The 23,683-nt window shown below is 37.8% G+C and overlaps 2 protein-coding genes across 10 annotated transcripts in view; one reads left to right on the top strand and one right to left on the bottom strand.

Annotated features, from left to right (window-relative positions):
- The window catches only part of TBCK (TBC1 domain containing kinase), a 244,075-nt gene extending 232,724 nt beyond the window's left edge, over positions 1-11,351 (bottom strand). For 4 of the 7 annotated variants that reach the window (XR_013827926.1, XM_079919201.1, XM_079919205.1 and 1 more), the window contains exons 1-2: positions 10,987-11,255; positions 3,615-3,836 (exon numbers count right to left, since the gene is read on the bottom strand). Coding sequence is in view for 6 of the 7 variants with exons in the window: in XM_079919201.1 (XP_079775327.1) it covers positions 3,615-3,807 (193 nt within the window). In the remaining variant the exon portion in view is untranslated. Of the gene's footprint in view, positions 1-3,614; positions 5,093-8,647; positions 8,986-10,986; positions 11,256-11,290 lie in introns of those variants that run through there. The other 3 variants (XM_079919204.1, XM_079919203.1, XM_079919202.1) reach the window with 3 other exon arrangements.
- Positions 11,351-23,683, top strand: part of AIMP1 (aminoacyl tRNA synthetase complex interacting multifunctional protein 1) — a 60,342-nt gene continuing 48,009 nt past the window's right edge. Inside the window, exon 1 of one of the 3 annotated variants that reach the window (XM_079919209.1) lies at positions 11,351-11,612. In XM_079919209.1, coding sequence (XP_079775335.1) covers positions 11,611-11,612 — 2 coding nt within the window. In that variant the 5' untranslated portion in view covers positions 11,351-11,610. The remainder of the gene's footprint in view (positions 11,613-23,683) is intronic. The other 2 variants (XM_079919210.1, XM_079919208.1) reach the window with 2 other exon arrangements.

Here is a 23,683-nt window from a genome sequence, read left to right as displayed (position 1 = left end):
ATATTTATACAGTAAAACTGATAAAGAAAAATTCTGTGCTTAAAAAACAGTATTGTTACTAGGTTACTGTGATTGTCAGTTTTACGAGTCAACATGGCTAGGCTATAGTCTCCGGTTATTAAAACACTAATCTAGGTGTTACTGTGAAGGCATTTAATAAATGAAATCTACAATTAGTTTACCTTAAGTAAGGAAGATTATCCTAGATAATCTGGGTGATCCTGATTCAATCAGTTATAAAGGCCTTAAGAGCAGAATAGACTCTTCTCTGGAGAAGAAACTCCACACTTGGACTGTGACTTCAGCTGTTGTCTAAAATTTCAGCTTGTCCTTGATGACCTGCCCTATGGATTTCAGATGAGTCTACCCAACCCCAAAATCACATAAACCAATTCCAAGCAATTAATCTATATCTGTGTAGCTATCTAGCTATCTATCTCCTACTGGTTTTGTTTCTTTGATGGGACTCTAAACTGATATAGACACTTAGGTTGAAATATATATGCAGCTAGAGATATAGAATACATTATTTTACAGGTTCTTAACAATTCTATTATTCTCTACATAAATTTCAAATCTATTAGTTAAAATAATTTTGTTCTTGATTTTCCCAGCAATAAACAAAAGATTTCTGGGTAACCAATACCAAATAAAATGGAATGTATTACCATTTATAATCCTTATTCTGCTTCTAAAACTGCTGAGATTTCAAGTTCAAAAGAAAAAATTAAGTTTGTTAACTTAAGTATTTTCATGCTTTATTGGCTTTTTTCTTTTAAAGATATTTTACTCAACTTCTCTTTAATAAATCAAGTGCACAAATTCTAATGTACACTGTTCTCGAGTTTAAATACATTATTCTGCTGAGCTAGCAAGAAACTAACATCATCTTGAATCAGTTTTGAATGATCCATAGGAAACACTGAGAGCCTGACTTCTGAGCTAACCTAACATGTAAAAACATAATGTTAGTAAAACAGACCACATGTCACACATTACTCCAAGTAAAAAGCGAAAGGTGGGGAGGTGGGGGACTAACAATGACAAACTGTGAGATATCTGTATAGTAAGAACAGAATAAAGGGGGGAAAGGAACCAAAATCAAAATTCTTTGAGGAGACAATTAAGTGGAGTCCAAACCAAAATCATGTGGTATTAAATCATCGAGAAATATGTGTTGTTCACTAAGGAGACTGTTGCGTAGAGCCTTTTCAAACTTTTCAAACTAAATTCAACTGAAATGACTGGGATGTTTTGGAACAAAAAGACCTTCACATCGACACTTATTCTAATTTATTTACACCTTATGATGCATACAACTTTTCAGGACAATGAACATTGCCAATAGTTAAAAAATAATCAAATTCCCTTACCTTTTGACAATCACTGATATTTTCATTCCAGGCAGCCAAACTTAAAATATATGAATTTTACACACATCCATGACCTGTGTGTCCCTAGAAGAAAGGGCTGCTGAGATCCAGGAGCAGGGAAAGCAGGGGAAACAGAGTAACCAGCAATATGGTGGATGGGCCTAAAGAGACTACCTAGATGTTGAGCTGGGTTCTACATTAAGAGAGTCTAACTGTCTAAGGAGATTAGTTCCTATCTCACATTTATAACTAAAAAGACGGTTCCTGGGCAGTTAGCAGTTGTGTTCCCCAAAGGGATAATGTCATAAGGTTTTTCCTAGTTTAGTGTTTACAGGGCCTCATTTAGATAGTGGGATGAAAAGAAGGAGCTCAAGAAGTATCTAGGACTACTGAGTCAATTATCCCATGAAAAGAAAGCCTAGGGAAAACTGGACAGAGGCAAGACCGCAGTCATATGAAGTGATGCTCCAAACAGGCTTCCAGACACAGTGGGAGGAAATAAAGGGCACTTCAGGATACAAGGATGAAGAAGTCCTAAGAACTGAGTAAAGTGGCAAGACTTTGGGAAGACAGGCATACTCCAAATTTGCAGATGTAAAACAGCAATACTAATTATGGTTACTTGCTACAGACGACAATGAGGGTCCACTATATTGCTAAGTTTGGAGTGATTTTGGAACTAGGTCAACCCCACAAGCGGAAATTCTTTAGAATTTGTAATTGGATTGGCGGGGTGGTGTTTGAGGCATTCAGGGATTGACCATATCTATCAAGTACTCGATTATATAAAAAGCCCCAAATGAGTTCTATAATTTAGTTAATGTCATTGAAGCCATTTATCAAATAAAAACGTTAGCAAAAGGTTTTTTGTTAGCTTGTTTTTAAACAACAAACTTGCCAGAAGTTACTTAATTGCTTTGTGCCTCAATTTCCTTATCTGTTTCTACCTCATTGTAAGGTTGTAAGCATTAAGTTAATTAAAATATGTAAAGCTTAGAATACTGCCTAATATATAATAAACACTCAATAAATATTAGCCATCAATAATATTTATTACAAAAAACATTTTCTACTCAGTCTAGAAAACTTTCAGAGCAACTATTTTTTAAGAGGCATAACCTTGAAAGTATCATTTAGCCTGTTTTTCAGCAAAATAATAAAGGAAATACAGTTTGCATTTTTTGAGCGTCTTTATTAATGTTAGGTTGAAACACCTGAAAATGCCATTTTTGTAGGAATAAAAACAGGGTAATATCAGCAAGTATATAGAGTTAACTTTCATAAATCATTTTGTTAGAAAAATTAAATATATTTCAGTGAAATGCATTTAAAATAATTCTAAGAAATGGAACCTCAGCATGCAATTAAGCTTTCGAAAATAATTTTAAAATAATTAAAATATTGCTAACATAAGCACGTTCAAGGGGTGCTACAGATTGAACATTTGTGTCCCCCCCACCCACATCCATATGTTGACACCTAATCCTCAGGGTGATGGTGTTTGGGGGTGGGGCTTTGGGAGGTGTGATCTTACAAAAGAGGCCTGAGAGAACACCCTTCCCACTCCCACCATGTGAGGTTACAGTGAGAAGACGGCTGTCAATGAAGAAGCGGGCCTCACCAGACATGGAATCTGCTGGTGCCTTAATCTCCAGAACTGTGAGAAATAAACCTTTCTTGTTTATAAGCCACTCGGTTTATGGTGTCTTATTTTAGCAGCCAGAATGGACTAAGATACAGGCTACGGAAGAAAAAAAGGCAGTAAACATCTTCCTGGTGAAACACTGACTTTTTAACCAATACAGTTCAACTTTTCCAAATGAAATCCTGTATGAAAAGACTAATGCAGCTCCAAAGAGGTAAAAAAATTAGTGACTCTCTTTTCATTTGAAGAAACTTAACCCAAATTATTACTTTCAATCATAAAATACACTCTCATAAACAATTCTAAAGTTTCTAACTTTAGAACTTTCATTTCCTTTTTAGAGAGGTGAAGAAATGCTTGAGAATAGGTGGCTTCCCTGAAAGGGAAAATTAAAAATCTTGATTCTCAGATCTAGGAAATATGAATCATTCAAATGTAGTAAGGAAAACTTAAATGATGCAGTTTGGCTAGAGTGAAAGATGAAGGCACTTGTACACACACATACTGATTACTTTATATGTTTACAATGTATATTATAACCTAACCAGGGTAACAGGGTAGAGAACACAAAATAGGAGACAACAACAGCAACTTACCATGCTTTCCCCGAGAAATATCCACATACTGGCACAGTCTGGGGTGCGTGATGGTCTTAAGGATTTGAAAGCGCCCTAAAATTTTGATGGAATTTGGTGTGAGAGGAAGCCCGTTGCTCCCACAAACATCATGTGGCAGAGCAGAGGCAAAGAAGGTAAAGGCACCCATTTCGGCATCCTTCAAGGGAAACATTTTTGGAGTCCTAGATCTTCCAAGATAACCTAGAAAAGGAGAGAAGTTTTTGATAGATCAACTAGACCTTAAGCCAGTGTTTTCTGACCTTAAACATGATAACTAATATAACTTGGAGGAAAATGCCAATCTGTACACTTTACAGTTAAAAAAAAAAAGTTAAAAAATTTCAAGACAATATCAAAGAGGAAAAACCACCCAATCATGAATTTATATTGCAGCTCTAAATCAAAATCAAAGATTTTCAATGGCATATAAAGGAAAGACAGAACATTCCCTCTACAAGGATGTCTGACAGTTCTAAGAGTTTAGAGGAAGTTTGTTATTGCATATTCATATCAGTAAGGCTCTTCTCTTTACCTAAAGCTTGAATAACCCACAGAGTTTCCTTTTTCAGAGTGAGGGGAGTCAGGAAAAAGGAAATAAGGATACCAACCAGAAACTTTAAATAATCAAGGACTCTATTAATAGTATAAAAATTAAACTAGATAACAGACAGCACTATAATGTTACTTAACTAATCAATTTTTGTTTCTGTGCTAGGTGCTTTACAAGTGATGTTTTAATCCCCTCAATGATCTTGACAGATGTTATTGCCTCTAGGTTAGAAATAGATGTTCTATGTGTAGATCCTGAGGGGTCCTAGCAGCATAGATTCCAAAGCAAATGGTGTCCCAGAGTTTTATCATGGAGCAGCCTGAAGATTAAAAAACTTGCTCCAAAATCTGAATCACATTATGACAACCACAACAAAAAAGGTCCTCCAACAAAAAATATCTCTCTCACCCACGTGTCTCATGAAAAAGACATTCCATTGGTCAAGCATTGCATTCTTCTCTTCTCAGCTTTTACAATAAAAATCTGGAATTCTAAATCAAGTTAACAGACTGCTTTTCATATGCCTGCCCAGAAACCTCATTAAAACATTAAAAAGAACTGTTTTAAAATGTATAAACCCATAACAAGGAAGAGGACAGAAAAAGGCCTTGAGCTGATGAAAGACTTCAAGAAACTCCTGTAAAGCATTTTGCATATAGAAGAGTATTGTCACAAGAAACAGAAAGAAGGAAGCTACAACCTATGATACAGTCAAGAAGTTTTGCTCAGCCTCTTCAGTTCAGAGGCTTCAGATTCATAGAAGGCAGGAACAATGGTGAACAGCAGCAGTCATAAGAAGGTTTGAAATGAGAAAGATAATTTGAAAGGCTGAAGAACAGAAGAGTCAACTCTGCCACCAGCCCCCCAGTATTGGCCAGTTATTTGTTTGTTTGTTTGGTTTTTCTTGTTGTTTTTTTGGTACGCGGGCCTCTCACTGTTGTGGCCTCTCCCGTTGCGGAGCACAGGCTCCGGACGCGCAGGCTCAGCGGCCATGGCTCACGGGCCCAGCCGCTCCACGGCATGTGGGATCTTCCCGGACCGGGGCATGAACCCGTGTCCCCTGCATCGCAGGCGGACTCTCAACCACTGCACCACCAGGGAAGCCCCTGGCCAGTTATTTATCCTCTAAGCAAAAGAAAAACAAAAAACAAAATGGTTCATCCCTAAAGGAATAAAATAAACTGTGTGAGAATTACAATAAATAGTTGGTATGAGCACCGTGGACAAAAGCAAACTCCTCTTAATTCTGGAATTTGTAAGACCCCAGTTAAGATCTGGCTGTCTACCAAGCCATCCTAAAACAGGGTATTCCAGTCAAAAAGCCTATCCACATACAAAATGCTCCCAGACAGTCTTCCTTAACTCTTAAATGAGGAACTGTCCAGGAATCATCAGATAGTTGAGGAAAGACTATAGCATAAAGGGCAAAAAATAAAATAAACCAAAAAAAAAAAAATCTGCCCTGGATGCAACCAAAATAATTTATGAAAAAAAACCCCAAACCAAAACTAACTCTAATAAATTTAGAAAGTTTTGAGAAAATTTTGAGAAGATATTACACCAATTATATAAAAAAGGAGGTATGGAAAAACATATTTTATAAAAGAATGAAAAGGAATTGCCAACATATATGAGAAGATAAACCTCATTAATATTCAAGAAATTGTTCATTAAAATCACATGAGAATTTATACCTGTGAGACAGTAAAAATTAAGAAATCTGATAATACACAATGTTAGATTATGGAGAAACAGAGTGTAAATTGGTACAATGACTTTGGAAGACAGTTTGACACTATTTTGTTCCTGCAGAAACTCCTACACACATACACAAGCAGAAACCAAGAAAGATCAGGGTGGTATTGTTTCTATTATCTCTAAACTGGAAACAACTTAAATGTCCACACACAAGTGAATGGCTAAATAAACTGTGGTACATTCATTTGATGGAAGAACACACAGGATGGAAAACAAGCAAACTATAGCAACATTTAATAATACAGATGAATGCTAGAAATATAATGTTGAGCAGGAAAAAAAGTCACACAAAACTTATGCCAATATTCATAAAATTCAAAAACCATAAAAGCTAAATAATAAATAATTCAGGAATACTTACATATGAGGTAAGAATATATCCAAACCTTAAAGGAATTAAAAAGAAAACCTGAGGCTAGGGTTACCACTATATGAAAAACAGTCATAAGATTAGGGAATAACCCATAAGAAGCTTCAAAAATTTTGAGTAATATTCTTATTCTTAATTGGTGGGTTAAGGGTGTTCATATTATTATTATGCTCCATAATTCCCATATTCTATATTTCTATCTATTTATATATATGTGCTATATACAGTATATTTCATAAAAATTGAAAAAAAATTTTAAATTTTAAAATGAAAAATATTTTTAAATACAATGAATTGATTTTCAACAAAGGCCAGTGAATTCAATAGGAAAAGGATAGTCTTTTTAACGAATGGTGCTAAAACAATACATCCACATGGGAAAAAATTAACCTCAACTCCTACTGCTACATCCACAAAAATCTGATATGGATTATAGACCTAAATGTAAAAGCTAAAACTGTAAGTCTTCTACAAAAAAAAAACCCCAAAAAAACACAGAATATTTTTGCAACCTTAGGATAGGCAAAGATTTCTGAAGCAGGATAAAAAAAAGCCATAAAAAATTAACTTTATAAAGTGGGCTTCATCAAAATTAAAAACATTGCACATCAAAAATCACATTTGAGAAAATAAAAATCCAAGCCAAAGTTAAGAAAAATATTATTTATATCTATATATAACATTTTTATCAAATAGATGTATATGTATTATATGTATGTTTGTATATATGATAATAGACTTAGAATATATAAAGAATGCCTACAACTCAATAATAAAAAGAAAAACAAAAATAGGTAAAAGTCTGAAACATGTATTTTTCACAAAGAAGGAATACAAATAGACAATAAGCACATGAAAAAGTTCTCAATATAATTAATCAGCAGGGAAGTGCAAATTAAAAGCATAACAATATACCATTTCACACCTACCAGAAAGGCTAAAATTGGAATGACTGGCAATACCAAGTGTTGAGAAAAATGTGGAACTGGAGCTGATACTCTGCTGCTGATGGTAGTGTTAAAATGACACAAGAACTTTGAAAAACTGTTTGGAAAGCTGTCCTAAAGTTAAAAATACCCCTTATGACTCAGAAATTCCACTCCTACTCGGTACTTACCCGAGAAAACTTAAAATATTTGTCCATAAAAATACTTGTACAAGCATGTTCACAGAAGTTTTACTCATAACAGTCCCAAACTGGAAGCAATGTAAACATCATACAAGTGAACTGATAAACAAGTTGTAGCATATTCATCCAATGAAATGCTATTCAAAAGCAACAAAAAAGGAACAACCATGCCAAAATATGGATGTATCTCAAAAATATTATGTTGATGAAAGCAGTAGACACATAAGAGTGTATATCCTATGGCTCCATTTAAATGTAGTTCTAGAACTACAGTTATAAACTATAGTGATAAAAAAGAGAATTGTAGTGCCTTGGCTGGGTGGGTGTGGGGGGGGGCGGGGACAGGATTGGAGAGGGAAACATAGGAACTTTCTGGAGTAGTCCAAATGTTTCACATCTTGATTAGGGTGGTGTTTGTCACTTTTGTTCACATGTATCAAAACTCCTCAAACGGATCACCTAAAATCAGTGTACTCTAATATATGTAAATTTCATCTCATTTAAAAAAAGAAAATGAAACAAAATTAAGAGAATATGAGAAAATAATAATTTTAAAAGTTAGTGCTTGGTACTTAAACGTATGATTACCAAACTAGATAGAAGTGTTAGAAAATAAAATTGAGACAATTACTCAGAACATGAAGCAAATGGGCAAATAGATTAAAAAAAGCATAACAGAAAAGTTAACACACATAGTGAATCGACCCAAGAATTCAACAACCACCTTATAGGCATTTCAAAAAAAGGGAACAGGGAAAAATAAAAGAGAATAAATTACAAAAGATGGGAGAAAATTCCCCACAATTGAAGGGAAATATGTACCTTCAAATTAAAAAGGCTTCTAATTTCAAGGAGAATAAATGAAAGAAGACCCAAATGGAGACATTTATGCTAGCTCCATCAAATGAGTTAACTGCAAGGAGAATAAACTCAGACCAAGACATGCCATGACAAATTTTCAAAGCATCAAGCATAACTAAAAATTTAAATCATTTCAGAGAGAAAACAAATAGTTCAGGCATCAACAAATCAAGATCAGACACTCATTCTCATGAGCAACAACAGAAGTTAGAAGATGGTGAAGCCTTGAAAAGTTGGAAGAAACATAATTTTGTTTCTTTATCTAGCCAAACTATCATTCATAATAGCAAAATAATAATTTACAACTATTCAAACATTAAAAACTAAAATCACCATCCACATACCTTCATGAATAAGTTTCTTTAGGATGTATTCTAACAAAACAGAGGAGAAAACCAAATAATAAAAGACATGGAGTTAAGAAACAATGTATCTTACTCAAGAATTCAATGAATATAATCCAGTATAGAAGCTGCACCAAAGGACTAGAAAGTAATCTGTTCCAATTAAACAGAAGGGAATATCTTCAAGCAGAGTAAGGGAGGTTCTCATACAAAGAATGAGAGGATGTGGTGAATAAAGCACATGCATCTTTTCCCTCAAAGAAAGTGCAAAGTACTCTGTGAAAGTCAGGAGAGCCAAAAGCTACATAAGAAGTATATAATCCAAAAAATTAAGCACATTTAACTATGGCATAATTTTTGTTATTGGAGAGGAAGAAAGAGTAATCAGTTGGACGTTAATATTACAAATCTTCTTGTTAGAGTGGTACAAAGGTCATGAAATTAAAACATTGGGAAGGAAATGTATAATAGCATATGTCTTGGCTCAGCATTGAAGATTATTTACAAAGCTATAATATTGTAACATTTTACTAGTTTTTAAACACATAAACAAAGCAAAAAACAACTGCAGTTAAGAAATATACTGTAACTATTAATAACCTTGACAACGTACAAGTAAAGGTCCACCTAAGGGAAGGTGGGAATGGATGCAGTTTCTGTGGCGGTAAAGGAAGGTAGAGTCTCTACTTCCCTCATTTTACAAGATAAGGAGCCAAATATAAGTATTTTCAAAAGTTCATATGAAAAAAATTAAGTTTAAATATATTACTTAGAATTCTAAAATTAACCAATATGAAAACTAAAAATTGTGATAACGATTCAAAAATTTGTAGAAGAGGGCTTCCCTGGTGGCACAGTGGTTAAGAATCCACCTGCCAGTGCAGGGGACACGGGTTGGAGCGCTGGTTCGGGAAGAGCCCACATGCCGCGGAGCAACTAAGCCTGTGCGCCACAACTACTGAGCCTGCGTTCTAGAGCCCGTGTGCCACAACTACTGAGCCCACGCGCCTAGAGCCCGTGCTCCCCAACAAGAGAAGCCACGGCAATGAGAAGCCCACGCACAGCAACGAAAACCCAGTGCAGCCAAAAAAAAAAAAAAAAAAAAAAACCCACAACATTGTAAATCAACTGTATTTCAATAAAAATTATTAAAAAAAAAATTGCGGTCGAGAGGTTGTGGATGTTGTGGCCTATCTTAAGAAGTCAATTAAAATAAAAAGAATTAGCAGTTTAACTTGTTCAACATACAGACCTAAAATTAGAAAAGGTTAAAAATTATTATCTCTGAAGTAACATAACTGAGGGTAGGAAGGAAGAGCCTGAGCTGTTGCATTTTATTAGGCAGTCCTTTTATACTATGCTATTCGATCTTCCATTAGATACTTCTGTCACTTAGACAACTAAAAATCAAATAACCAAATAAAGAAAATGCAAATAATTCAAAACGATAGAACAGTACTTGGCGTTAAACATTTCATCAGTGTTCTGCTTCAACTACCTCTTAGATGGGTGCACATAAAGGTTTACACATAACAAACACACAGACATAGATTTTTTTCCGCTTGGTGAGTGGAAGAAAGCCAGTGGAAAAAACAACTGAGGTGAGAGATTAGTTGAGGAAAAAAAACAACATAAGGAGTTGGGTTTGAAAATTCATTCATTCAACAAATATCCTGAAGCTCCTATTTTAAGTCAGGTGTTTTTCCAGCTTCGGGGCCACCAGTGAACAGGACACAATATCCGCCCTCAAAGAACTTTAAGTGGAAATGCATCATAAAGGGGAAAAGGTAAAAAAATAGGGCAAAAGATGCATATTTCGTTACGAATAAAACAGTTTACACATTTCTTCAATGGGTTTCATTTATTTTATGTACTTTCCCGCAAAAAGTTGTTTTTCTGTCCCAAATAAAAACATGGACAAGACGCCTTGAAAAGCAACCACTAACAATTCTAAAGAAACTTCCACTCGTTCACATTCTTTCACTGCACAAGTGAATGCCACATCTCGACAACTGACTAAGCCTTTGAAAACAAGAAACAAACCAAAGCAAGAGTTTAATCTATGTTGAGCAACGGGAGAGCCGATTCCAAATTCTCTGAAACTGTCAGGTGGAAGATCCTTTCTAAGAGCCGCCTGCAGTCCTCAAAGGACTCAGGTGTGTAGGGGGAAGGCGGGCTGTAGGTAGGGATGGAGACGGTACTCAGCAGCCAGCAGCTGCACCGGTGGTCTCTATCACTCACGGCGGAAATGCGAGGCCGCTCGCTGCACCTGACCTTCCTCTACCTCCCACCAGCCCCGACCACTACGACACAGAAAACTGGGAAACCCAAATACCTGCCTCTGGGTCTGGGGACGCAGGCGGACACAAAGACAAGGGGATGGAGCTCCTACACAGGGCCCCAAAGCTGTCGCTGGAGCTGGTGTTGCCGCTATTGCTTAGTGCACCAGACCCTGCATTTCAGGTGCTTCTACAAGAGGCTGCTCCTGGAGCGCCGGGAGCTCAGAGATTGCCCTTTGCCCGCCAGCTTAAGTCAGCCGGAGTTGACTGCCTCGCCTCCGGCCAGGAGAGCGACCCCAGCGTTCTCCGCTGACAGCTCCCAGCTCTCCCCTCGACCACCCTCAGCTCGGCCTTTTCCTCTGACCTCACAGCGTCCGCGACGGAACTCTAAAGAAAGACCCCGACGTCCGGCGTCTTGCCTCTCGCCCAACCTGGCGACAAAATACAGAGACCGAGGAAGAGGTGCGGAATGGTTGGCGTTATTGGCTGAAGGAATGGACGACGGGGAGTGTGGTGTGGCAGCGCACGGGAAGGGGGCCACTGAATTTGAAGAAGAATCTGTGTACCGCTCAGGCGTTTAGCGAGGACACCTCATTGGGTCCTTTCTTGCTGCCTTCGTGAGCGGGAGGCTGTTCTTACCGGCTCCGGGCCGAGACGGCCGAGGTTCCGCCTGTTCACCGATACATGTGAGTGTCGTCCGCAGAGGGTCCCGGGGTACGGGGATTGCGAACGTAAGAGTCCCCTGTCCCTTAGTGGCCTTCGGATAATAGGACCTGGCCTGCGGGGAAGTCGGCCCACAGCAGCGCCAATCTTGGCATGAGGAAGTAGGGAACAGCTTGGGACCTTTTGAAGGAGCCAAGTTTGAGAAATGGGATGCGGGGCCGAGGGGAAGGATGTTACTGGAAAAGATATATGCACAAACATGTTTATTTTTGCATGTGTGAGAGAACCGGGAGGCGGTGACAGGAATTCGTTTATTCCACAAGTAGTTATTCAGCGCCCACCATGTTCTAAACACTGTTTTAGGCATCGGTAAAAAGCAATGAACAAAACAGACAAAAATTCCTGTCTCCCTGTAGTTCACATTTTATTGAACATACATACTAAACAAAGTTAAGAAAAGCATGCCGTATCTTAGGTCGTAATGACTGCTGAAAACAAAAATAGTGAAGCCGGGAAGGAGGATTTAGGTTGAAATTTTAGTATGGCCAAGGAAGGTCTCACTGAAAAGATCACTCTTCAGTCAAGAGCTGACAGAAGCAAGAGAGTTAATCGTTAGGCTGTTTTGGGGAGGTGCAGTCAGGCAGACGGACCAGACATTGCAAAAGCCATCAGTCAGGAACTCTCCTGAACAGCAAGGAAGCCTGTAGGTCAGAGTTGAGTGAAGCAACTAAAGCTGGAGAAAGAATCAGAGATCCGGAACAGGTCATGAAGGATCTTGAGGGCGTCTAACCCATTGGAGGGTTTTGAGCAGTGGAGTACTTACTTCCTTTTTAAAAGAATCCCTCTAGTTGCTCTCAAGAATAGACTGGAGAGAATGAGGTGGAAGAAACACCAGTTAGGAGGCTTTTACATAAATCCAGAGGAGATATGATAGTGGCTTGACTAAGGGTGGTAAGAAATGACCTGTCAGATTCTTAGTGCTCTTAATTTAGGTATGCAAGAATTTTAATGGATGGCCAGTTAATTTTCTTTAATTAGGTTTCGGAAACACTTTTAAAATGACTTGTATTGTGAGGTTAGGAGTAACAAACACGAGTTAAAATCATGGCTTTACCATTTAATATTTGAATGGATTTAGACAAGTCACATAATTTCTCTGAGTTTATCTATAACCTTATTGTCTCACAAGGTTATAAAGATTAAATGACAATGTATGTAATGTGCCAGGCTCATTAAAGTAGTGGCTACTGTTATTAACTGTGTTTTTGGTTAAGAAATGGAAGAAAGATAGTGGTGAGTACATCTGTGGGTGGAAAGGTTTGGTTAAATCCTATTGGGGAAAATCTGAGCCCGCTAAAACATGACCTTGTTTGGTAAGTGGGCCATGGGAGACCTAGACATACCCCTTTTAAAATTTTATACATATGTCACTGGACAAAAAGGTTTTCTGTGTTAATGTCCGTAGTATCTGAAACACATGGACTGTCTTCTCTTAGCCATACCCTCATAGCCATCCCTTAAGCCCTCCAGGATCCCCAGTGTCCTCATTAGTAAACGGGAAGAAGGCTCTCTGGTGAGTAGAGAAAAACAATTAAGCATAAATACAAATTTCCAGTTATAAAATGAATAAGCCATGGGGATGTAATGTACAGCATGGTGACTGTAGTTAATACTGTTTTGCATATTAGAAAATAGCTAGGAGACTGGATCTTGATGGTTCTCATCACAAGAAAAAAATTGTAACTATGTATGGTAAAGGATGTTAACTGGACTATTGTAGTGTTCATCTTGCAACCCAATCAAAAAATGGGCAGAAGATCTAAATAGACATTTCTCCAAAGAAGACATGCAGATGGCTGAGAGACACATGAAAAGATGCTCAGTGTCGCTAATTATTAGAGAAATGCAAATAAAAACTACAGTGAGGTATCACCTCACACTAGTTCGAATGGCCATCATCAAAAAGTCTACAAATAATAAATGCTGGAGAGGGTGTGGAGGAAAGGGAACCCTTTTGCACTGTTGGTGGGAATGTAAATTGGTACAGCTGCTATGGAGAACAGTATGGAGGTTCCTTAAAAAACTAAAAATAGAACTACAGTATGATCCTGCAGTCCTACTTCTGGGAATATATGTGGAGAAAACTATAATTCAAAAAGATACATGCACCCCGGTGTTTACTGAAGCATTATTTACAATAGGCAACACATGGAAGCAACTTAAATATCCATCAAGAGATGAATGGATAGAGAAAATGTGGTGTATATATATACATACACACACACACACACACAATGGAATATTACTCAGCCATAAAAAGAATGAAATAATGCCATTTGTAGTAACATGGATGGACCTAGAGATTATCATATGAAATGAAGTCAGACAGAGAAAGACAAGTATATGATATCACTTATATGTGGAATCTAAAAATGAACTTACTTACAAAACAGAAACAGACTCACAGACATAGAAAACAAACTTATGGTTACCAAAGGGGAAAAGTATGTGGGGGGGGGGTAAATTAGGAATTTGGGAGTAACTTATACGCACTACTATATATAAAACAGATAAATAACAAGGACCTACTGTATAGCATGGGGAACTATACTCAATATTTTGTAACAACCTATATGGGAAAAGAATCTGGAAAAGTATGTATATATGAATTACTTTGCTGCACACCTGAAACTAACACAACATTGTAAATTAACTATACTTCAATAATAAAAAAAAAGAAAGTCACACAGCTAATGAGTGGCATAGCTGGCATTTGAATTCATTCCCTGATCACATGCTTAGAATAAAAACAAAAAGAATAAAATGAACTTTCACAAAAAGCATAGTTTTATATCTTTCTGTGTTTTGACAAATATTTCTCAAAATGTTTAATTTTTTAATTTACCTGTTTAAAAATTCTGACTTTTGACACATTTTAAATCCTAGCAGGAGTTTTAACCTAGAGCTGCATTGTGTAGAACTGTAATAAATGTTCTTAGAGTGGGGTAGCTTAGTGATTAGATTACAAAACAAATGGAGGAAAGAAGTTTGGAAGGTAAGAATAGGGGTGGTGGTAGAAGAGAGAAAAAAGTGATTAAAATTACTGTAGTTCACTAGTTCTGAGAGACATATTTTTCTCATATTTATAGCTCTGAAATAGTGGGGTATTCAAAGTTTTAAACTCATTATAGACTAAATAGCAGCTGTGACATCGTTGTCACTGCCCAACTTACACAAACTTGGTTATAACTGATAATATTGTCATTAGTTCAGTTGAGCTGTGTGTACTGTTGGTGCATAGTTGTTGAGTTTAATCTCTTAAGTATCCTTTAAAAGATCATTTAGCACTTAAATAAAAAGTTACTGTGTTTGCAGAAATACATGGAAGAAATAAATTAGGAGTTTGGGATTAACATATATACACTACTATATATAAAATATGTAAATAAGGACCTACTATATAGCACAAGGAAATATACTCAGTGTCTTGTAATAACCTGTACTGTAAAAACTCTGAAAAGGGAAATATATATATAAAACAATCACTTTGCTATATACTTGAAACTAACACAACATTGTAAATTAACTATACTTCAGTTTTCAAAAAAGAAATTCATGGAAACACAAGAGTGATATAAGATAAAAATAAGGATAAATTCAAAACAGGTATTTCAATACATAATACAGGATGTGACTAAGTGTAAGAGAACATTAGGTCAGTTAAATCAGCCGTGGTTTTTTTCCTTAATGGTACCCAAAATAATGCAGCATCTTATGATTGGAGTCATTTTACAATTGATGGTATCTTATATATGATGAAATACAATACTTAGAGTGTCTAAGGAGAATATAAATTTTTACCGAATTGCAATTATGAAACAGTGAAATCAGATATTTTGAGAAAGAGAATCACTTCCAAATTTTTGTGGAGTTCTCTGTACTATAAAGTAAAAATGAAAGTCTGCACTTAAAACTTCCATTTCAAAGCAATAGTTTATGTTTGGTTCCTAACATTGAGAGCCCAGGGTAGGGGATTTGTTAATTTTTAAAAAGTACTGGCAATTTCAAAATCAGTGGGGAAGACTACTGTAGAGATTGCTGAGGTAAAGGGAAGTCATTTAGAAATGATAGGAATCTCTGAAGTAATCTTTTATGTGTGTGTTTTAATGATTCAGATGTAGTCTAAATTCATGTATTTGCTAAAACCAGCTTCACCTGATTTTATGATTAGTGGCATCTTACAGTAGCTTTTTAGGTTTGATGAAATATGGTGATTATGTTGAGAAGAACAGAATTAATGTGAAAGGGCAGAATAATTTAGATAATACTTTTCAAAAGCTTTTTATCATAAAAAATGTTTATTTTTTTAAATTTAGTGTAGGAAAAAGAAAAAAAAGTCTTGACTCTTACTATCCAACTACAGTTAACATACTCAGTGTACTGTTTTCCTGTCAATGTTTGAGATTTGTAATTACTGTGCATGTGATTAAATATTATATCTATTTTAATCACATAATCTTTTTTTTAAAATTTTGATGCAGACTAAGCCAGAATTCCCAAACTGTTTTAGAAAATACTAGTTCAAATAAATGTTAATTAGGTGTTCCTTGCTTAGTATTCCGTGGCTAAATACTTTGGGAAATGCTTCGTAAGTATACTCTTTACAGAAATTATAGCTTGGGCATTAAAAGAAATAACTCCAGAATCAGACAGACCTAAGTTTCAATCATTTACTAACTAGCCACATTAATTGGCAAATTAATTTTAAGTCAAGTTTTCTTCTCTGTATAATGGAGATAATTACTGTATTTGTAGATGATCTGTGTAAAGCATTTAGCCAGCCCACAATAAATGCTCTTCAAATGTTACCTATTATTATTAACTTTATCATCTGTGAGAAACCCTTTACGTGTTAGCATATTAAAAGTTCGGAGGACGGGACTCCCTGGTGGCACAGTGGTTGAGAGTCCGCCTGCCGATGCAGGGGACACGGGTTTGTGCCCCAGTTCGGGAAGATCCCACATGCCGCGGAGCAACTGGGCCCATGAGCCATGGCCGCTGAGCCTGTGCGTCTGGAGCCTGTTCTCCACAATGGGAGAGGCCACAACAGTGAGAGGCCTGCATACCCCTCCACCAAAAAAAACGTTCGGAGGAGACTAAGGAAACTTCTGAAGTTTTGAAATCCAGCAGGTACTCAATGTAAAATTGAAAATCACTGGAGCAGTTGGCACAGAGTAGTGAAATGAGCGCTGGATTGAATGGCAAAACATTTTTCTGAGCTTTAAGCAATGATGTTGTTAAGCTAACAGTGTTGCCCTAAACATAACCTCTTTTAAAAAATTTTCTCCAGTTTTCTGTGTGTCTCCCATTTGTCTAAAGTGTAGTGAGTACAAGGAACATGTTTAATCTTGCTTCCTACTATAAATCTGGCACATACTCAAAATCAGGGACCATAAGTAAAATTTGGGTCATGAATGTGTTATTTATAGGGACCTGGCTAGTAACATAAATGGCAAACAGGGAATGGTGGGTGAAGTCTGTTTTGCCTTGCTTAAAGGCATTCACATTCAGTTGTTTCAAATACTGATCTGTTTGGTGACCATTTATAATCCCTAGAAGAGACTAGAGTTCAGGATCAAACCATTGAGAACATCAGCATTAAAGGGATAAGAAAAAGGAGATGCTGAGGAAGTAGGTGAAATCAGGTGAAAGTATCCTCATTTTATAAATTAAGAACATGAAGCATAGAGAAGTTAAGTACCTTTACCAAGTTTGTCACACAGCTGGTAGTATGTGATTCAACCAAGATTTGTTGGCTGTAAATGCTTTTTTCAAAAAAAACTATGCTCTCCTACCTGTGGTAGCAATCATTATCTGCATACTACTAGAAAACATTGACATAAACTTATGCATCCTACTTGTATTTTTGAAAAGTTTAAATGACAGTTAATCAACAAGTACTAGAAAACCTGTTTCCAGAGCTTCTAATTCTAAAATCAATAAATAGTTCTTAATATTTGAGAACAGGTTTGTCAACACATAGACCTGATTAGAAATTAATCCAGAGGCAGAGTCAAATGGCTATGTGGGAAGACACAGAGTTAGCATCTCCCCACAACTAGGGTGCCTGCCAGCCGCTGGTGGGGACCTCTGATGCCCAAGAAGATGGGAGGAACCCCAAAGTGAACCAGTAGGATGTAGGGGGACTGAGAGGGGAGGAGAACTGGAGGCCAGACAGAATCAGCACCCCTGAGGCCGGAGAGATCAGGAGAGGCAGGTGGGAGGGGCCCTCTGGGAGGAGTGGAGGGCGATTGCCCCATCCACTCTGGCATGGGGAGCCTGCTGAGCTCCCAGGCCAGCCCCTGCCACCAAACCCCCATCTAGGCCGCGTGGGTCCTTGGGGGCATAGGAGGGAGGCTAGGGAGATCAGGAGAGGCAGGCGGGAGGGGCCATCCAGGATGAGTGGGAGAGGAGCAGAGGGCAATTGCCGTGCCCACTCGAGCCTGGGGAGCCTGCTGAGCTCCCAGGGTGATCCCCTGCCCTCCAAAGCCCCCTCCAGGTCATGTGGGTCCTTGGGGGCATAGGAAGGAGGCTTAGGGGAGAACAGGAGAGGCAGGTGGGAGGGGCCCTCCCAGACTGGAGGAGCAGGAGAGGAGAGGAGGGCACTGTCCCCACTCACTCGAGCCCATGAAGCCTGCTGGGCTCCGAGGTGAGGTCCCCTGCCCTCTTGAGACCAGGGTTCGGGGGGCACATCGGGCCCCTTCTGTTCCTTGAGCCTAAGCCCAACCCCCACAGCCCCCAGAGCCTTTTCCAGCCCTGTGGGTCCTGAGAATTGGCCCCGCCTACCACCCAAACCTCACCCTTGCATAGGTCCCACAGTCCACAGCCAAGGCCTTTGCCCCGTGTATTTCTTTTTTTTCTTTTCCCTCCTCTTTTTTAGTATTGTGATACTGATAAACCTTCCAGTTCTTGATTCATCTACATTTTATTTTATATTCTTCCTAACATATCTGTTAGTTTCCTAGTCTGATTTTATTTTTTACTTTGTTATTGTGTTTTTTGTTTCTTTTTTTCTGCCACACCAGGCAGCTTGCAGGGTCTTGGTTCATGAGCCCGGGGTTGGGCTCAAGCTCCTGAGGTGGGAGCTCTGAGTCCAAACCACTGGACTAACAGAACCTCAGACCCCAGGGAATATTCGTCAGAGTGAGGTCTCACAGAATTCCTCATCTCAGCACCAAGACCCAGCTCTGCCCAATAGCCTAAAAACCCCACTATTAAAGTCTCAGGCCAAACAACCAGTAAAACAGGAACATAATCCCACTTATTAAACAACAACAAAAAAGATGAGATGACAAAAAATATGTCACAGATGAAGGAGCAAGGTAAAAACCTACAGAAGATGAAATAAATGAAGAGGAAACAGGCAATCTACCTGGAAAAGAATTCAGAGTAATAATAGTGAAGAAGATCCAGAATCTTGGAAATAGAATGGAGGCACGGATTGAGAAAACACAAGAAATGTTTAACAAAGATCTAGAACAACTAAAGAGCAAACAGAAAGAACACAATAACTGAAATGAAAAATACACTAGAAGGAATCAATATCAGAAAAACTGAGGCAGAATAACGAATAAGTGAGCTGGAAGACAAAATGGTGGAAATAACTGCTGAGGGGCAGAATAAAGAAAAAAAATGCAAAGAATTGAAGACAATCTCAGAGACCTCTGGGACAACACCACATTCAAATTATAGGGGTCGCAGAAGAAGAAGAGAAAAATAAAGGGTGTAATATTTGAAGAGATTATAGTTGAAAACTTCCCTAAGATGGGAAAGGAAATAGTCACCCAATTCCAGGAAGCACAGAGAGTCCCATACAGGATAAACCCTAGGAAAAACACACCAAGACACATATTAATCAAACTAACAAAAATTAAATTCAAAGAAAAAATATTAAAAGCAGCAAGGGAAAAACAGAAAATAACATACAAAGGAATCCCTGTAAGGTTATCAGCTCATTTTTCAGCAGAAACTGCAGGCCAAAAGGGACTGGCAGGATGTACTTAAAGTGATGAAAGAGAAAAACCTACAACCAACATTACTCTACCCTGCAAGGATCCCATTCACATTCGATGGAGAAGTCAAAAGCTTTTCAGACAAGCAAAAGCTAAGAGAATTCCGCACCGCAAACCAGCTTTACAACAAATGCTAAGAAACTTCTCTCAGTGAGAAACACAAGAAAAAGACCCACAAAAACAAACCCAAAACAATTAAGAAAATGGTAATAGGAGCATACATATCGATAATAACCTTGAATGTAAATGGATTAAATGCCCCAACCAAAGACAAAGACTGGATGAATGGATACAAAAACAAGACCCATCTATATGCTGTCTACAAGAGACCCACTTCAGACCTAGGGACACATACAGACTGAAAGTGAGGGGATGGAAAAAGATATTCCATGCAAATGGAAATCAAAAGAAAGCTGGAGTATCTATACTCATATCAGATAAAATAGACTTTAAAATAAACAATGTTACAAGAGACAAGGAAGGACACTACATAATGATCAAGGGATCAATCCAAGAAGATATAACAATTATATAAGCACCCAACATAGGAGCAGCTCAATACATAAGGCAACTGCTAACAGCTATAAAAGAGGAAATTGACAGTAACACAGTAATAGTGGGGGACGTTAACACCTCACTTACAGCAATGGACACAACATCCAAAATGAAAATAAGGAAACAGAAGCTTTAAATGACACAATAGACCAGATAGATTTAACTGATATTTATAGAACATTCCAACCCAAAACAGCAGATAACACTTTTTTCTCAAGTGCACATGGAACATTCTCCAGGATAAATAACATCTTGTGTCACAAATCAAGCCACAGTAAATTTAAGAAAATTGAAATCATATCAAGCATCTTTCCTGACCACAATGCTATGAGATTAGAAATGAATTACAGGGCAAACAACATAAAAAACACAAACACATGGAGGCTAAACAATACATTACTAAATAACCAAGAGATCACTGAAGAAATTAAAGAGGAAATCAAAAAATACCTAGAGACAAATAACAATGAACCCATGACGATCCAAAACCTATGGATGCAGCAAAAGCAGTTCTAAGGGAAGTTTGTAGCTATACAAGTCTACCTCAAGAAACAAGAAATATCTCAAATAAACAATCTAACGTTACACCTAGAGGAACTAGAGAATGAAGAGCAAGCAAAACCCAAGGTTAGAAGAAGAAAAAAAATCATAAAGATCAGAGCAGAAATAAATGCAATAGAAACAAGGTAAAAAGTGGCAAAGATCAATAAAACTAAAAGCTGGTTGTTTGAGATAATAAAATTGATAAACCATTAGCCAGACTCATCAAGAAAAAGGAGAGGACTCAAATCAATAAAATTAGAAATGAAACAGGAGAAGTTACAACAGACACCGCAGAAATACAAAGCATCCTAAGAGACTACTACAAGCAATATTATGCCAATAAAATGGACGACCTGGAAGAAATGGACAAATTCTTAGAAAGGTGTAACCTTTCAAGACTGAACCAGGAAGTAATAGAAAATATGAACAGACCAATCACAAGTAATGAAATTGAAACTGTGATTAAAAGTATTCCAACAGGGCTTCCCTGGTGGCGCAGTGGTTGAGAGTCTGCCTGCCGATGCTAGGGACACGGGTTCGTACCCCGGTCTGGGAAGATCCCACATGCCGTGGAGCGGCTAGGCCCGTGAGCCATGGCCACTGAGCCTGCGCGTCTGGAGCCTGTGCTCTGCAACAGGAGAGGCCACAACAGTGAGAGGCCCGCGTACCGCAAAAAAAAAAAAAAAAAAAAAAAACTATTCCAACAAACAAAAGTCCAGGACCAGATGGCTTGACAGGTGAATTCTATCAAACATTTACAGAAGAGCTAACACCCATCCTTCTCAAACTCGTCCAAAAATTGCAGAGGAAGGAACATTCCCAAACTCATTCTATGAGGCCACCATCACCCTGATACCAAAACCAGACAAAGATACTACACAAAAATTATAGACCAATATCACTGATGAATATAGATGCAAAAATCCTCAACAAAATACTAACAAACAGAATCCAACAACACATTAAAAGGATCATACACCATGATCAAGTGGAATTTATCCCAGGGATGCAAGGGTTCTTCATAATATGTAAATCAATCAATGTGATACACCATATTAACAAACTGAAGAATAAAAACCATATGATCATCTCAATAGATGCAGAAAAAGCTTTTTTTTTTTTTAACATCTTTATTGGGGTATAATTGCTTTACAATGGTGTGTTAGTTTCTGCTTTATAACAAAGTGAATCAGTTATACATATACATATGTTCCCATATCTCTTCCCTCTTGCGTCTCCCTCCCTCCCACCCTCCCTATCCCACACCTCCAGGCTGTCACAAAGCACCGAGCCAATATCCCTGTGCCATGCGGCTGCTTCCCACTAGCTATCTACCTTACTACGTTTGTTAGTGTGTATATGTCCATGACTCTCTCTCGCCCCGTCACAGCTCACCCTTCCCCCTCCCCATAACCTCAAGTCCGTTCTCTAGGAGGTCTGCGTCTTTATTCCTGCCTTACCCCTAGGTTCTTCATGACATTTTTTTTTCTTAAATTCCATATATATGTGTTAGCATACGGTATTTGTCTTTTTCTTTCTGACTTACTTCACTGTGTATGACAGACTCTAGGTCTATCCACCTCATTACAAATAGCTCAATTTCGTTTCTTTTTATGGCTGAGTAATATTCCATTGTATATATGTGCCACATCTTCTTTATCCATTCATCCGATGATGGGCACTTAGGTTGTTTCCATCTCCGGGCTATTGTAAATAGAGCTGCAATGAACATTTTGGTACATGACTCTTTTTGAATTTCAGTTTCTCAGGGTATATGCCCAGTAGTGGGATTGCTGGGTCATATGGTAGTTCTATTTGTAGTTTTTTAAGGAACCTCCATACTGTTCTCCATAGTGGCTGAACCAATTCACATTCCCACCAGCAGTGCAAGAGGGTTCCCTTTTCTCCACACCCTCTCCAGCATTTATTGTTTTAGATTTTTTGATGATGGCCATTCTGACTGGTGTGAGATGATATCTCATTGTAGTTTTGATTTGCATTTCTCTAATGATTAATGATGTTGAACATTCTTTCATGTGTTTGTTGGCAATCTGTATATCTTCTTTGGAGAAATGTCTGTTTAGGTCTTCTGCCCATTTTTGGATTGGGTTGTTTGTTTTTTTGTTATTGAGCTGCATGAGCTGCTTGTAAATTTTGGAGATTAATCCTTTGTCGGTTGCTTCATTTGCAAATATTTTCTCCCATTCTGAGGGTTGTCTTTTGGTCTTGTTTATGGTTTCCTTTGCTGTGCAAAAGCTTTGAAGTTTCATTAGGTCCCATTTGTTTATTTTTGTTTTTATTTCCATTACTCTAGGAGGTGGGTCAGAAAGAATCTTGCTGTGATTTATGTCATAGAGTGTTCTGCCTATGTTTTCCTCTAAGAGTTTGATAGTTTCTGGCCTTATATTTAGGTCTTTAATCCATTTTGAGCTTATTTTTGTGTATGGTGTTAGGGAGTGATCTAAACTCATACTTTTACATGTACCTGTACAGTTTTCCCAGCACCACTTATTGAAGAGGCTGTCCTTTCTCCACTGTACATTCCTGCCACCTTTATCAAAGATAAGGTGTCCATATGTGCATGGGTTTATCTCTGGGCTTTCTATCCTGTTCCATTGATCTATCTTTCTGTTTTTGTGCCAGTACCATACCGTCTTGATAACTGTAGCTTTGTAGTATAGTCTGAAGTCAGGGAGCCTGATTCCTCCAGTTCCTTTTTTTGTTCTCAAGATTACTTTGGCTATTCGGGGTCTTTTGTGTTTCCATACAAATTGCGAAATTTTTTGTTCTAGTTCTGTGAAAAATGCCAGTGGTAGTTTGATAGGGATTGCATTGAATCTATAGATTGCTTTGGGTAGTAGAGTCATTTTCACAATGTTGATTCTTCCAATCCAAGAACATGGTATATGTCTCCATCTATTTGT

This window comes from Stenella coeruleoalba (genome assembly GCF_951394435.1).
Source record: "Stenella coeruleoalba genome assembly, chromosome: 4".
Lineage (NCBI taxonomy): Eukaryota > Metazoa > Chordata > Mammalia > Artiodactyla > Delphinidae > Stenella > Stenella coeruleoalba.
The sequence above is the reverse complement of the archived record's forward strand: the minus strand, read 5'-3'. Positions and strand labels throughout refer to the sequence as shown.